The 14,251-nt window shown below is 50.9% G+C and overlaps 2 protein-coding genes across 7 annotated transcripts in view; one reads left to right on the top strand and one right to left on the bottom strand.

The window, feature by feature from the left end:
- Nucleotides 1-520, top strand: part of Lrba (LPS responsive beige-like anchor protein) — a 703,692-nt gene extending 703,172 nt beyond the window's left edge. The window contains 1 exon segment of the mRNA XM_047565822.1: nucleotides 156-520. Within this exon segment, the coding sequence (XP_047421778.1) occupies nucleotides 156-246 (91 nt within the window). The 3' untranslated portion in view covers nucleotides 247-520.
- Nucleotides 521-5,510: 4,990 nt separating this feature from the next.
- Nucleotides 5,511-14,251, bottom strand: part of Dclk2 (doublecortin like kinase 2) — a 149,298-nt gene continuing 140,557 nt past the window's right edge. For 4 of the 6 annotated variants that reach the window (XM_047566926.1, XM_047566928.1, XM_047566929.1 and 1 more), the window contains 3 exons: nucleotides 12,942-13,022; nucleotides 11,489-11,605; nucleotides 5,511-6,857 (listed from right to left, as the gene is read on the bottom strand). In XM_047566926.1, coding sequence (XP_047422882.1) covers nucleotides 6,660-6,857; nucleotides 11,489-11,605; nucleotides 12,942-13,022 — 396 coding nt within the window. In that variant the 3' untranslated portion in view covers nucleotides 5,511-6,659. Of the gene's footprint in view, nucleotides 6,858-8,802; nucleotides 8,886-11,488; nucleotides 11,606-12,941; nucleotides 13,023-14,251 lie in introns of all 6 variants that reach the window. The other 2 variants (XR_007110540.1, XR_007110541.1) reach the window with 1 other exon arrangement.

The following is a 14,251-nucleotide window of genomic DNA, read 5'->3' as shown; positions in this document are numbered from 1 at the left end:
ACCCCGAGTTTTCTCTGCCCCTCCTTTCGGACACTGGGAACAACGCCACAGCCCACACAACTGCGGGCTGCGTATGGCCTTCTGCTCTGGGGTTTGGGGGGCAGGTCTTCGGGAAGCATCATATGTGACCCCGCCTGTTTTCTCCGCTCCTCCAGGTGCATCATTTCTGGCATGGCCTCAGGAAGCATCGTTCTGTTTTACAATGACTTCAACCGGTGGCATCGTGAATACCAAACCCGCTACTGAGGTGACGCTGCACCCTGCCTGCCTCCAGCCCGGGCGGGGAGCTACCCCGAGCATTGTTCTTAGAAATAGCTATCACATCTGAATGTAACTGAAATTTAACAAGCAAAATATTTTTTAAAGTTAATTGCTATTTTTGTAGACTTTGCTTGACTTTTTGGGGGGTACAGCAAAGCAGAAAACGGGCTGCTGGGTTCTGTAGTTTTAAAAAAAAAATCTATATTTTTAGACATAATGAGAAGTCTATTTTCACCAATTATGGAAATGCACAGTGGAACAAATAAGCCCACTTATTCTAGCTATATTATGGAAAAAACATTTCCCATTTATCTGTAATCTTGAGATATATGATTTTAGCAACAGGGAAATGGGTTATAATAATGGGATGGGAGGATTTACGGTGTACTTTGGGTTCTGTATTTTTCCGAAAAATTGTGCTTCTTCAGTGCTGAAATTTCTGGGATTTAAATAGTAATGTTTAAATTATGGTAAATGTAATTTAAAACATCTCAATGAATTATTTCTATAATAGTATTCTTCAAGCATGTTTTAGGTCTAGAAAATTATGGTGGGGGAGGCCGTTTTATCTTATTGTGTGGTAAACATACAGGCTCTAAGTTATAGCAAGCGTGAAGTAGTTACCTTCTCCTGACCTGTTGTCCTCATAGCACAACAACATGAAGTGGTGGAGAAGCTCTTGGGCTCACAGCCTTTGTTTTTCTTTGAAAGTAAATGCAAGTACCAAAGCTCAGGAGGCCTGTCTGTGTCCCTGCAGGGAGCAGGGCCACCGGGGCTGAGCGCAGAGGCCACCAGCTGCTGTCTTAAGCAACACCGTCCTACCTTCTCTTTGTTATTAAACTCTCTACCTTCCTTTTGATTAGCAATTTGTACTAAGAATAATGTTATTTTGGTGTTGTATAATTCTACTTTTCTAGTAGATTGCTGTATGGAATCTGTGAAAAAAATATTTGAGAAAAGGTCTGTATTACATAAATAAATTCTTTGTATGTTGTGACCTTCCAGGTGAAATGCCAGTCTGTTTCCCATGCAGCTCGCCTAGAGGGGTCCCTCCCACCACCCACAGTCATATATTCTCTGAAAGCAAAGATTTGAAAGAACAGTTTGACAGAAAAAAGTGAATAAAACGGAATTTGTAATTGAATTGTTTAGAAATCTTTTTCACCCCTTATTTTTAAACGTGGATAAAACAATTATTCACAAAGAAAATGCCAAGCTCTGAGCCACTTGCTGATAAAAAAAAAAGTTCTCTCTAGCTTAATGTCTGTCTCTTATTGAGACCTTTGCAAGTGACCCAGGCCTGAATCTTACAAATGACCAAACAAGGGACTCTGCCATTCTATCCAAGCTCCACCATTCTATAAAGCAGCAAGAAGAAAAATAGCAAAGTGTGTGTGTGTTGGGGGCGGTGCCTCTTAAAACCACAGAACTACCAAGCTACTGGTAAACTAGACTAGGCATCCTCACTGGGATTCAATTCATAATATCATGCTTTAGAAACTTGGAGAAAAATAGTAGAGGATAACGGGCAGACGCCAGTCCCTCCAGACCGCACACTCCTCCCGGCATTCACGAGCCTGGGGAGCAAGGATGACCAAGCCACTACCTCCTGGAACCTTAATGCCGTCCATGTCCGAACCGCCTCCAGCCCTGGAACAGTGACCGAGCTGTTCAGTGATTCTTCACGCACGGATACGTCACGGGACGAACACGGCTGGCCCAGCACAGGACAGCTTACTGGTAGAATCTGTGTAGCACAGTATTTTTAGGGTTTGCTCTATAGTCAAGTATCTTATCCAATTTAACTTCTTCAAAAAAATAAATTAGGAGAAAAATGTCAGCATAGAGGTGGCTGGGGACGAAGCTGTGTGACCCCCAACAGAGGCCAAACTGATAGGCTGCACGTCGGGCCCCTCCCTGATGGTAATTTAGGCCTGATTTTAAAATGCCTCACACCAAGAAATCGTTTCCTTCTCCTCATGTCAATTCTCACTGAAATAGGACCAATCAGGTCTGAAAATCTGTTATTTAAGAAATACCACTACAGCTCTGGGAGAGAGCAGGAGGGTTCAGAAGAGAGACCAGGGTGGTTTGGCCTTTAGGCAGCTGCTTCCTTGGAGGGAACAGCCAGTGAGGACGACAAATGTTCCTGTGAATCCTGAGACCCCAGTGATCACAAGCCAGAAACACAGAGTGAATTATTTTTGTCTCAAGTTCAGGAATATTCTTCCATGCCCAAACCAAGACTCTGGGGGAGCTGGGGAGGACCGGTATTTCCTCATACCTGGTGGAGGAAGCTGGCACTCTCCAGCTTTGGGCTTGGATTATTTGAAAGTCACTCCTCAGGGGCCCAACAAGGACAAACGAGTGGCTGTGTGCCAGATGGCCCCCTTTCTCCCCTCAGCCACGCAGCACTGGCAAGACTTCCCACGCTGTCTTTGAGGGCAAGGCTTTAGGTTGTATCATAGGATAGCACCTAAGACCCCTGCCAAGATGTGGCGAGGCCACATGCCAGCCTCCCTCCAGAGGAAGCCTCCCCGCCCCACTTTATGACACACATGACCTCCAAGGCACCTCTGAGCACCCAGAGGAGCAGCCTCATCACAGGACACCTGCCCTGGCAGCCAGAAGCCCCAGGTCCCGGCTCCCACCTGTGCTGAGACTTGACCTTATTAAATGAGATGTTAGTACCCATCTCTCAAGGCCGTGGGCAGCTCAGGTGAGACGGGATGAAACACTCCATACCCCGAAGGCTTTTGTGATTGCCACCGAGCACCTAGGCTTTTCTGAGAGCCGCGTTTTCAGTTCCTAGAAAGCAGTGGAGTCTACCCCTGGCCGACTCTGCTCCTGGACTCTTGCTTAAATGCCTCTCTCGATGCTGAACCTTTGTGCCTCCTGCCCGTGACCGCAGCTGACCAGCCAGGAAGATTCAAGGAAGTCTGCATCCTCTCCACAGAGCAGTACTGGAGATGGAACCAGGGCCACTCTACCACTGAGCTACACCTCCGGCCCTTTCCACTTGAGACAGGACCTCACCAAGTTGCCCAGGCTGGCCGTGAACTTGCAATCCTCCTGCCTCAGCCTCCTGAGTCACTGAGACTATAGGGGTGAGTCAGCACGCCTGGCTCAGAACAGTTCTTTACATGGCAGGAGGGCACAGAAGGACGCGCCAAGGGTTATCTCTAATACCTTGCAGTTTGTTCTGCCATGGCTGCCGGGGCTTCAGCCCCCTCACCTCTCCTGCTGCCCACTTTGGAAAATTGTTGCCTTATCTGCAGCCCAGGCACCAAGGTCCCAGAACAGAACTGCACACCTGGAGGGCTCGGCTCCTAGCACCCGGATCTGCACAGGTGTCCAAGAGGCAGTTTAAGATGAATTACATTTAAGCACCTTTGCTGGCTCCCAATGAACGGGTGATTACTCCAGCTGTCCACTCCCAGACCTTCAGGATAAAGCAGAGTCGCAGGATAACACCTTGCTAGTTATATAACAGAACTGGCAGGCATGCATGGTTTACCTATACCATGAAAATGAACTTTACATTTTCATTTTAAACTTTTTAATGCAGTACTAGAGAATGGTAACTTGTGGGAATGCCCTTTGTGTTATGGTCCCATGGGATGGCAAACTAAAGCTTTCTACAAGACAACAGTAAGTGGCACTTTGTCTCAGTACAGTTAATCTGTCCTATCCCCCAATTCACATTTCACCATTTGAGCCTTGGCAATATTCTGCCAAATGCATTCAATCTATATGTCCATTATATTTCTGTCGTAGCATCCTTTTTGAAAAGAGATGGAGATTGGAAGAGACAGAATGAGAGAATGAGACGCCTGTCCAATTGCTGAGCCCAGCAGGCACCCACTGATGGCTTCAGCAGGTCACCATTTCCCTTTTTTGACCCCCAAAGGTCAATTTCTATAGACATTGATCAGAAAACAAGCACATGCCATTTTTTCTGTACAGGACCCTGAGAAGCACGGCAATTAAGTACTGGTATTTAATTTGGATTTTGAGAACAGAATCAGAACTTAATAAATGTTTGTTTGGCCCAGCAAATGGGCCAGCGAACAATCTGCCTATGGTAGCAAAACCGTTATGCAGGCTCACTACTTTGGTGACCCCTTGCCTCTGGGCCTTGCTGCCCTGGGAAAACAGGACACCCCCAAACATCATGGGCTTTAGAGTCAGGAAAACCTAAACTTCATCATGGCTCTGGCTCTTGCTAATTCTGTGACCTTGGACATGTTCCTTTGCTCCTTTACCATCTCGTCCTTCTCTAGGTTTTTAAGGAATCACAGTTATTTAAGGATGCTGGGCAATGCGGCTGCGCCTGGTTCATGCTGCTTCTTGTCTGCATCCCATCCTAGCAGGGGGTTGGCGCTGCACAGGAAGGGTCCCTCTTCCTGACACCAAGGGCTGGTGCTGCCCTGGCCACCTGTCTCCTTTCTTAAAAATCTGGCAAATTTCCGTGAACCCAGCAGCTTGAGGGAGGGAGGTCTCGGGCTCGAAGCAGGGTGGGGGCCTCCTCCCTCCATATTAGCTCTTCCCCAGCATGAACAAAAATGGTCCTGTGAAAAGCTAGGAGAAAGTGTGCTCTTTAACCAGTGAGGAGACATAGGCAGAATGTTCTAGAACTATGCCTCATTAATCAGAAACTGCCTTCCTTCTGCAGCTTCTCCCTACTATAGCTATGGGCCCGGGAAACCCACCTGCTTTTTATGACCAGCCTGTGGACCGGATCGGGGTTCAGCACCAGCCCAGAAATGACCATGCCACCTTGCCTATTAGCTCATCCCTTCACAAACAGCAACTGAGCGGTGCAGAGCCAGGTGGGGTGATTTTAAGCCCTGGGGTTGAAAAGCCTTGAGGAGCTGGGGGCAGAGGCAGGACCAGGGTCATTGGGGCAACAGGTGAGCAGACCTTCTGAGGTAACAGACACCTGAGGCTGGCAGACAGCACTGCAGCCCAGACAGCCTTAGAGGGAGACTGTCACAAAGAGCTGCTTCCCTGCTCCCCGCCCCCCATGAAGCTTGACCCTCCTGCTACCAGTTCCCTCTACTGTGAGTGGGTGGCCTGTCTTTCTGGGAGAACCTGTGGTCACACAAACCAGCCAAGGCACATCTCCCCTTCTTCCCAAGCCTTCCCGCTCCACCTGGCGTTCAGACACCGGCGCCCGCGGGGGGCCTTGGCCAAGGGCAGTGCTTGGATCCCATCCTTTCCACGACAGCCACACGGAAACCTCTGCCATCTCTGATGGCCTTTTCTGAAGAGGGAAGAATTTATTGCAGGTTGGGGACACTTGTAAGAAGGCAAAAAACCTAACAATGAGATAAACTACGCACCCCCCGCCCCAGCTTAGAAGATGAACAGGTAAAACAAATACGCGGGTTATGTACAATTATTAAAAAGAGCAGAGTGGTGGAAAAGAAGGAAAAACTGCCAGCAGCCTTCCAGAAGGTTCATGAACAGGATGTCAGGATGTCGAGGAGCACCTTCCCACGGGTCCTGGCTGTGCTCAGGCGAGTCCCTCTGCTGAGGTCCTGGCTGGCTCCTGATGAAAAGCAGCTGATGAGAGGAGCCCGGAGGGGACTCGACCCCAGGTTTGCTGTGTTCCACGCGGGGCTGCCTTGCTGAGGAGAGGGGACATCTGCCACAGGTGCCTAGCCTGCCGCCAAAGATCCTGAAAACAGTCTCAGTCGAACTTCTTAACAGGCCATGGAGAAGCTGGGAAAACCACGTCTCCAGGAAGAGGTGGCCTCCTGGGTTCCCGTACAAATAAATAGCCCACCTGGTCTCAGGTGACCCAGCGCCTCCACCACTGGCCCGGTTGCTTCCTCAGGTACCTGAACAACTTGGCAGTCTGCAATTAGTGACCAATGACAGGATTGTCCTCTTAGGTGGTCATTGCTTTTATCCGGAAGCCAGTCCCGCCAGTCTCCCTCAGCAGAGAAGGTGTCATGTCATCTTTCACAGGACTGTCAGGAAGGGACAAATGCAGGCCTGGGTCCTTTGTAAGAAAAAGTGTCCTCGAAGAAGAGCTCCCCAGGGGCTTGGGTCATCCGAGTGCCCAGGTTCCCCGAGTGCCCGAGAACCGCTGCGGTCTCTGGGTGAAGCGGCCAGTTCAACCCAGGCCCTCGGAATGTCATCTCCCGGCCGACAGGGCCTGCGACGCCTCCAGGAGCCAGAGGCGGAGCCCAGAGTGCAGGGCGAGGCCGAGCCTGTCTGTCACTGGCTGCAGCGCGGGCTCCTGGTCCCCAGGCGGCCCACGGAAGGTGCCAGCAAACTGAGAAACGAGCAGTCAGGAGAGGCTCCCTCGGCGTAGGGCGCAGCAGGGCCGGCAGAAGAGGCGCCTTCCGGGCACGGCGGGTGGCCTAGGCCCCTCTGCAGCAGAGGGCTCAGTCTCGGTGGCGGCGCCACGTCCCCGCCCGCTCCCCGCCCCTGGCAGCAGCGGGGCCGGCGGCCGCGGGGGATTCCGGAGGGGCAGGGGGCTCGGGGGCCGAGGCGGGCGCTGGCGGGGTCTGCTCGGCCGGCCGGCTGCCGTCCGGACGGTGCTTGCCGCAGAAGATCTGCCCCTCCTTATCTAGAGCCGTGTTCTGCGGAGAGAGCAGCAGAGACCTCCGTTACCCGGGCCCGGGCTGGGGCTCGGCCGCCACAGTCAGAGCACGACAGAGCATGCACGGGACCGGGAGCAGAAGAGGAGAAGTAACCCAGCTCCACCAGAGCTTAGACGGGATGGTTGCTTCCGACCCTCCCACGACCCAGGCTGGTGGCCCAGGGGAAAGGCAACTGGTGCCAGCCAGGCACCACGTGGTGGCGGAGGGGGTCCTCTCTGCTCTGAGCTGCACCTGGGACAATTGGCAAACCCTCTGAGGCCACTCGGTCTTCGATGGGTTACTTGTCTAAAGAAACTTCTCATGTGTCACATAAATATGCCCTAAGCCCAAATGGCTGTGCCACCTCTAAAAGGCCTGGGAATCTGATGGAGCAAACCCCTCACTTTCCGACCCTCCATTATCTCTGACCTGCTCTTCTCTTCCACCGAGGGGGACTCTTCATCTTGTCACACATTTTTAAGCAGCTCAGCTCAGAAGCAGAGAGAATGCCACTGAATGGCAAGGGAGTCACTCTGCCCCACGCTGGGCGCATATCCTCGTCCCCCTTCATCCCCTTGACTCGGTTCCAGTACTTCTTTGCTTGTCTAGGAAGAGCCATCAACCTGCTACCTCGGATTTTCCAAATGTGAGGGAGATGGCGGTTCTCAGGCGCCCTGAACTACAGGGGACAGTGATCCAGAGGCAGTTTATCACCTAACAGCCCTGGCGCTACAGATTCTTCCAGCACTGGGGACAAGACTCAACAGTGTGCCTTCCCCAGAGGCCCGCAGCTGCCTTCAGGGCCTCGGGCTCAGGTGGAACCTGCACTAACTGCCCAGGGCAGTTTCGATGACCCTGGGAAGTTGCCACCCCGGGCAAAGCCTGATGGGCAACCTGGAGCTTCCAGCTCCTGGAATCTGAGGCGGCCGAACCCTCTCACCAAAGCGCCCGCTCCCCCAGCTCCAAAAACGGGCAGCAACCGCTCACTTTCCCACCCCAATTCCCCCCGGACTACGCCCCGGTTATTTCTCCTTTTCTCCTCGCGGGGGAACAGCACGTGAGCGGCAGAGGGCAGCCTTGCGGTGCGGTTAGTACGTACCATCGCCCGGGACCTAGGCAGGGGAAGCAAGGCGGCGGCGGAGCGAGAGAAGCGAGGAGAGAAGCGGGGACAGAAACCAGACTTACTTTCAACAGAAGCAACACGGTTGACAGTTTTGTCTATCTTAAATTAAGGAAGCAACCCCAAATCGTCCCCCAGTTGTCCCCTGAAGGCAGCCGCCCCCACCCCCGCGGAGAAGGCGCTCCCTGGGCGGCAGCCTTTCCCTGTCTGCTGCGATGCTGGCAGCGGGTTCCCTGTCATTCCCCTCTCGGCCACTAGATGGCTGCTGCTCGTCTCCGAGGCTGGGATGAGCTCCTGGGGCGAACAAAGAAGCCAACCGCAGAAGGCACTGCCCTTTCTTAAACGTGCTAAGGACTCTTCAGAGAAAATGGAAGCGTAATCCCAAAACAGTCCTCTCTAAAACCAGAGCCTTATCCAATATAGTCATCATCTCTTATCCCAAAGGCTACCTGACATCATACCATCTTATGATAAAAATTTAGCTTTGGAAATGTAGTTGGAGAAACAACAAAACCTTCCTCAAAACACCTGTAAGACGCCTGTCATTTACTAAAGGGCTCTCCTCCCCTTAAGGGAAAAACAGCAGAACTCCTGGAATCCTCCCAGGCACTCGCCAACTTCTGATCTGGGAAGGCAGGCAGAGTGGAGAGCCGAGAAGTTGTCATGTAAAGTTTCCAAGGGTGTGCTTGGCAGGGAGGAGGTCAGGAAGCACCTGCATCGGGAAGAAGCTAAGGGCTGCCCGGGAGCATGAGAATCTGAGAAGCATGCGGGTGGCAGAGGGCCGGGAATCAGGAGCTGCTCTGTTAAGCACAGCACGGTGAATACCAGCATTCTGCTTCGGGATTTCCCACAGTCTCAACTGGGTAAAGGAGGAAACTCTGAGGTGCCTCTCAAACTGTCAAATCAAACTGTCAAATAAAATGCAGACAAGAGCATAAGCTTTACTTTCACCTTTATTCACCCATTCCTAGCCTATACTTTTCTCAGTGGAGCCTAAGAACCAACCCTGTGGGACGGAGGGTAAGAAAACACAGGAGGGGGCAGGAAGGTCCTATCTGCAGTTACACAAGAAGCATCTAGTGATTCAACCACGAGACTCATCACCTGTGCCTGCAAGAAACTACGCTAGCTCAATACTCCAGTCATGAGGACACATACAAGCCAGGGAAAGTCATTTTGTGGTTGTTTTTTTTTTTTTAATAAAAATGTGTTTTAAACTGCTCCCAAGGATGGGGCACCCGGACGCATGGTAATGGGGATGAGGATGGAGGCACAGAAGCATCACGTGTCCCCCACACAACCATGCCCCAGGCCAGGTCTGGACTGGGCGAGGAAGACCAGGAGGCCTCTTCTTCCCGCTCCCTTTGGGAATAAGCCAGAATTCACAGGCCGACCTTTGGGCCACTGAGAATGGGTACTGCTGGGGACAAGCCTCCTGGATCTCTCTTCCAGGCACTAAATGTGACAGTGCCATTCGGCTGTTCCTCAGAGTTGTGTGGGGAACATGGGTTAGACAGGACCCTGCCAACATGCATAGGGTGACCAGAGAGCATGCATGTCAACACACAGCTTTCACAGTCACCACCAGAACTACAAATAAGGGGTCCTGTGTGCATTCACACAGGCTTCTGTGGAGCTGAGACAGGTGACAGCGGAACTCCATCAGCAAATGGAAAAGCACCAGTTGTGAACCACAAGATATGGGTTCTGTCTGCATCCTTATCCAGAACACAGGCTGCACTGGCCCACGAGGCAGGGTGGTCAATCATCCCAGGACCTCACTGCTCCCTGTCTGGGCCCCCAAGTTGAAAGGTGCCCACCCAGATGATCGCTACGTGAATTCTCTTAAGCTCTGGGCACACGGCTGTAAAGTGTCCTCCTTCTGGAAGATTATAAGGCTTATTAACATGCAGTTATTTGGATGCCAGTGCATCTGTCTGCGTAAGGTTTTTTCATGGCGTGCTGAGTATGCCAATTTTTTTTCATTGCTGGGGGCTGAACCCAGGTCCTCTCACATGCCAAGCACAGACTAACACGGACTGCATCCTCAGCCTGCACATGCCGATTTTTAACATTTTTCTAAACCTTCCCACAAGTTGCCTCATGACCTAGGGTATGGCAAGGCTGCCTGCTACCTATCCCACCCATGATGCCGGCTCCCACGAGTGAGTCACGTGAAAGCGCCTCACACTGTCAGTTCAATCGAGATGGTTGGTTCTTCTCAAAGTGTTTAAGTTGTAATTTTGTGATTAACTTGGATGTTCCAGGCTTTCAGCTAAGTACTGTGAGGGGGAAAGCCCCACAACTGCAGAGGCCTCCCTGCGTCTGGCATGGAGCACCCCAAAGTCCTGCAAGTTGTCACAAGGCCCACACTTTGTCTGGGGAGGGAGGGAAGAGCACACTTCCCAGGGAAGCAGGGGGGACTGCAAGGACATTCAGAGGGCTGCCGAGTGAAGGCAGTCTCCCCTGGGGGAGGCCAGCAGGTGTTGGGGATGTGGGGGAGGACCTCAACCAAGATAGCAGAGCAGTTCCCACTGACCAGGGGGATGTGTGTGAGAGCATGTGTGAACGCGCGTGTGTGGGCGCGTGCACTGCGCATCTTCCTAAAGTTCCTAGACTACAAGCTGCCTCGAGAAGCAGCCACGGTTTTCCCTCTAGAGAGGAAGGAAACGAGTAGAACCTTTCCCAGAGGGGGAGAGACCACCTGAGGTTGGCCAGCTGGTATGGGGTGTGCTGATCTCACTTCTGACTCAGTTTTAATTTTTTCTTCCCTTATGTTACTTTTCATTCTTATTTCTTGTGTTTATTTATTTAGGTAAGTTTCTCTTAAAAACATTTTGGAAGGCTGGGCGCAGTGGCACATGCTTGTAGTCCCAGCTACTCCAGAGGTGGAGCAGGAGGATCACAAGCCCCAGGTCAGTCTCAGCAATTTAGCGAGACCGTCTCAAAATAAAAAATAAAAAGGGCAGAGGCTGAAGCTCAGCAGTACCGTGCCCCTGAGTTCAGTCCCCAGTATTACCAAAAAAAGTCTGAAAAAATTCAGTGATGCTTATGACTGCCTTTGTATACGAGTTTACTAACAAGGTTGTTCTGTACTTTTACAGAACACCAATTTTTAAAAAATGAAATCTGTCTACTTTTGCCTCTGATGCCATAGAATAACCTGTGTGCGAATGCTGGAAGAGGCAGGGAGTTACTTCCTCACAGTGCACCCCCCACAGGGGCCGGAGATCTCTCTCTAAACAAGAGTGGAGGCTGCTGCCCAGGAGGCCCAAGCCCAGGGCACCTGGCTTCCTTGGCACCTGCAGGGAACCAGCCTGCAGTGTCCAGGGTCTGGGAGTGGGACGTGTGGAGGGCCCTCCACGTGACAGCCTGTCCTCGTGTGAACACAGGAATGTGGGTGACCCCGACTTCCCACTGAGCTGAGCTCTTGGCTCAGGGGACTCAAGGTCAGCTCAGCAGTCAGGCCAGATGCCAAAAGCCCCCAGAGCAGGTTCTGCACCCCACTTACCATGATGACAGAGACCCCGGTGGTGGTGCTGCTCTGTTTGGGAAGCGCGTTATTAAAGTGCTGCTTTAGTTTACCTGTGACCTCAGCTTGCATGTTGTTCTCCTGGGAAGCATCGTCCTGCAGAAAAGAGAAGGACCCCACACAGTGGTCTCTGACCCTCACGTGGAAGCTGTCTTTTCCGTAACAGTTACCACCCCCCCAACCACCTCTTCCTTAAACAGGCCCATCCTTGCCACAGGAGTAAGGGAACAATCTTACAAAAATGATTATTGGGGTTGGGTAGATGTAGCCCAGTGGTACACGAGGTCCTGGGCTTGATCCCAGCAACACACACACACACACACACACACACACACACTTACTGTTCTTTAGTAATGTCATGCACTCAGAAAGACCCTAGACCATTCACTCCACTCCTGAGAACTAGAAGAGACCAAGAAGCCAGCACAGATCTCCAATGGACGAAGGAGGACAATCGTTACTCTCCCGAGACCCTCTTCCAAGGCACAAAATTCAGCACGATCCCTCCCATGGCAACAAACAACCGTGTATCATTTTCATCAACAATTCATGCCTGGCATGGCAGCGCATGCCTGTAGCTGAGCCAGGAGGAGCTCTCGAGCCCCAAAGCTTGAAGCCAACCTGGGCAGCCTAGCAAGAACCCTTCTTTTAAGTTAAAAAAGGAAAAACAACAACAACAACAACAACAACAAAAAGACAGTGGGAGGTGGGGATGGAGCTCAGTGGTGGAGTACATGATTAGCACGCGTGAGGCCCTGGGTCACTCTCCAGCACCAAAGCAAACAAAGGGATCCACACAGTTATTCATCTTTATTGCTCACAAAAAGATGTGGCATCTCAGCTACTTGGTTCAAGAACCATGTTACTTAGTCCAGGAAAGCAGCCAGCAGGGTCGTAGAGAGAGAGGCTCAGGAGCCCCCAAGTCAACAAGTGCCCTGGTGGCACATGAGCTCTCTGGAGACTCCCACACTAGCAATTTAGCTTGCTGTGCCTGCACTAAGCCTAGAGGGAATGCTAGTCCATGTCACACGCCTCCATCTGCCTCTGGAAGGGACTCCAACTCTCTGTCCCACTAGGGCTCCCTGTGACTGTGAGGACAGAGATCACAGTCTGAAGCATGCTTATCTCTGGGGCGAATCCTGAAAACCCTCACACCCCAGAACTAGAGGGCGAGATTTCTAAGGCTCTGGAGAGCACTGCCAGCCCCTCCACTGTGGAGGTGAGAAACTGGGGGTCAGAAGGGACGGAACTGGCCCAGGTTACCCGAGAGCAGGAGCCGAGACTCTGGAACCCTGGTGTCAACTACCTTCTTCCAGAAAGCTCTCTGCATGCTACAGGGATCCCAGCTGCTGCAGAACCTGCACACACAGGTTTGCATGAGCAAAACACAGCAAGGGGCCAACATCTCTTCCCTGGGAATGTGGGTACTTACTGACACCCAGGGGTGACTCAAGATTTGTCCCGCAGTACATCGAGCTTCAACGTTTACCTGAAGCATCTGACTTATTAGTTCCTATAAAGAAAGAAAGAAGACCATAGCGAAGGAGATAGAGGAAAATTTCAGCATAAATATGGAAACCTGAGTTTGCACCAAGCACTTCAGGGAACAGGCCACATAGCCACTCAGTCATGGAACATGAAAACCACACTCCTTGTGCCCACCAGGCAGTTACCAGAGCCATCTGCCTTAGGTAGCAGCAGTGCAAGAAAAGGTCTCTCCCAGGCCTCCAGGAAATTAAGATGCTGTCCCTGAGAGTTGTGCCTTGTCACCACTCCATGGTGTACTACTGCAGCCTGTCCCTTGTGCCAACTCAGCAAGACTTGTGAGTTTATTCATATATTCTCACGGGCACCCACATAGTCCTTTTAAAATTTGTCCTTGTTAGTTATACATGACAGTAGAATGCATTTTGACACATCATACATACTTCCCATTCTTGTGGTTGCACATGATGTGGAGTTACATTGGTCACATACCCATAAATGAACATAGGAAAGCGATGTCCTATTCATTCTACTATTCCTATTCCTATCCCCCTCCCTTCCTTTCATTCCCCTTTTTCTAATTCAATGAACTATTGTCCCCCTTCCCCTGCTTACTGCGTGCTAGCATCTGCATATCAGAGAACACTTGGCCTTTGGTTTTTTTGGTATTGGCTTATTTCACTTAGCATGATGGTCTCCAGTTCCATCCATTTACCAGCAAATGCCATAATATTCTTTCTGGCTAATATTCCAGTGTGTATATGTATATTTTCTTTATCCATTCATATGTTGGAAGGGCACCAGGTTGGTTCCACAGCTTAGCTATTGTGAATTTGGCTGCTATAAATATTGATGTGGCTGCACCACCATAGTATGCAGATTTTAAATCCTTTGGGTATAAACCAAAGGATTTGGGATAACTGGGTCAGATGGTGGTTCCATTCCAAGTTTTCTGAGGAATCTCTGTACTGCTTTCCAGAGTGACTGCACCAATTTGTAGTCCCACCAGGCATGTACGAATGTACCTTTTTCTCCACATCCTCACCAACATTTATTGTTACTTGCCAATATATATTTCTTGAATCAATGAAAGAATGAATGTTTAGTGATTAAAGGAACAAGGTAGTACGGCAAACTGGGACAACTGGTTGACCTTTCAGCATTTCGTTAAGAACTTTGGGGACAATACTACAGGATGGACTTAAAGAAGGACCATAAATTAAAGTCAAAGAAGTCCTGGACCTCAATACCATGAGC

Source organism: Sciurus carolinensis, chromosome 10 (assembly GCF_902686445.1).
Source record: "Sciurus carolinensis chromosome 10, mSciCar1.2, whole genome shotgun sequence".
Classification (NCBI taxonomy): Eukaryota; Metazoa; Chordata; class Mammalia; order Rodentia; family Sciuridae; genus Sciurus; species Sciurus carolinensis.
Note: the sequence above shows the minus strand (reverse complement) of the source record. Positions and strands in the feature narration are given on the sequence as shown.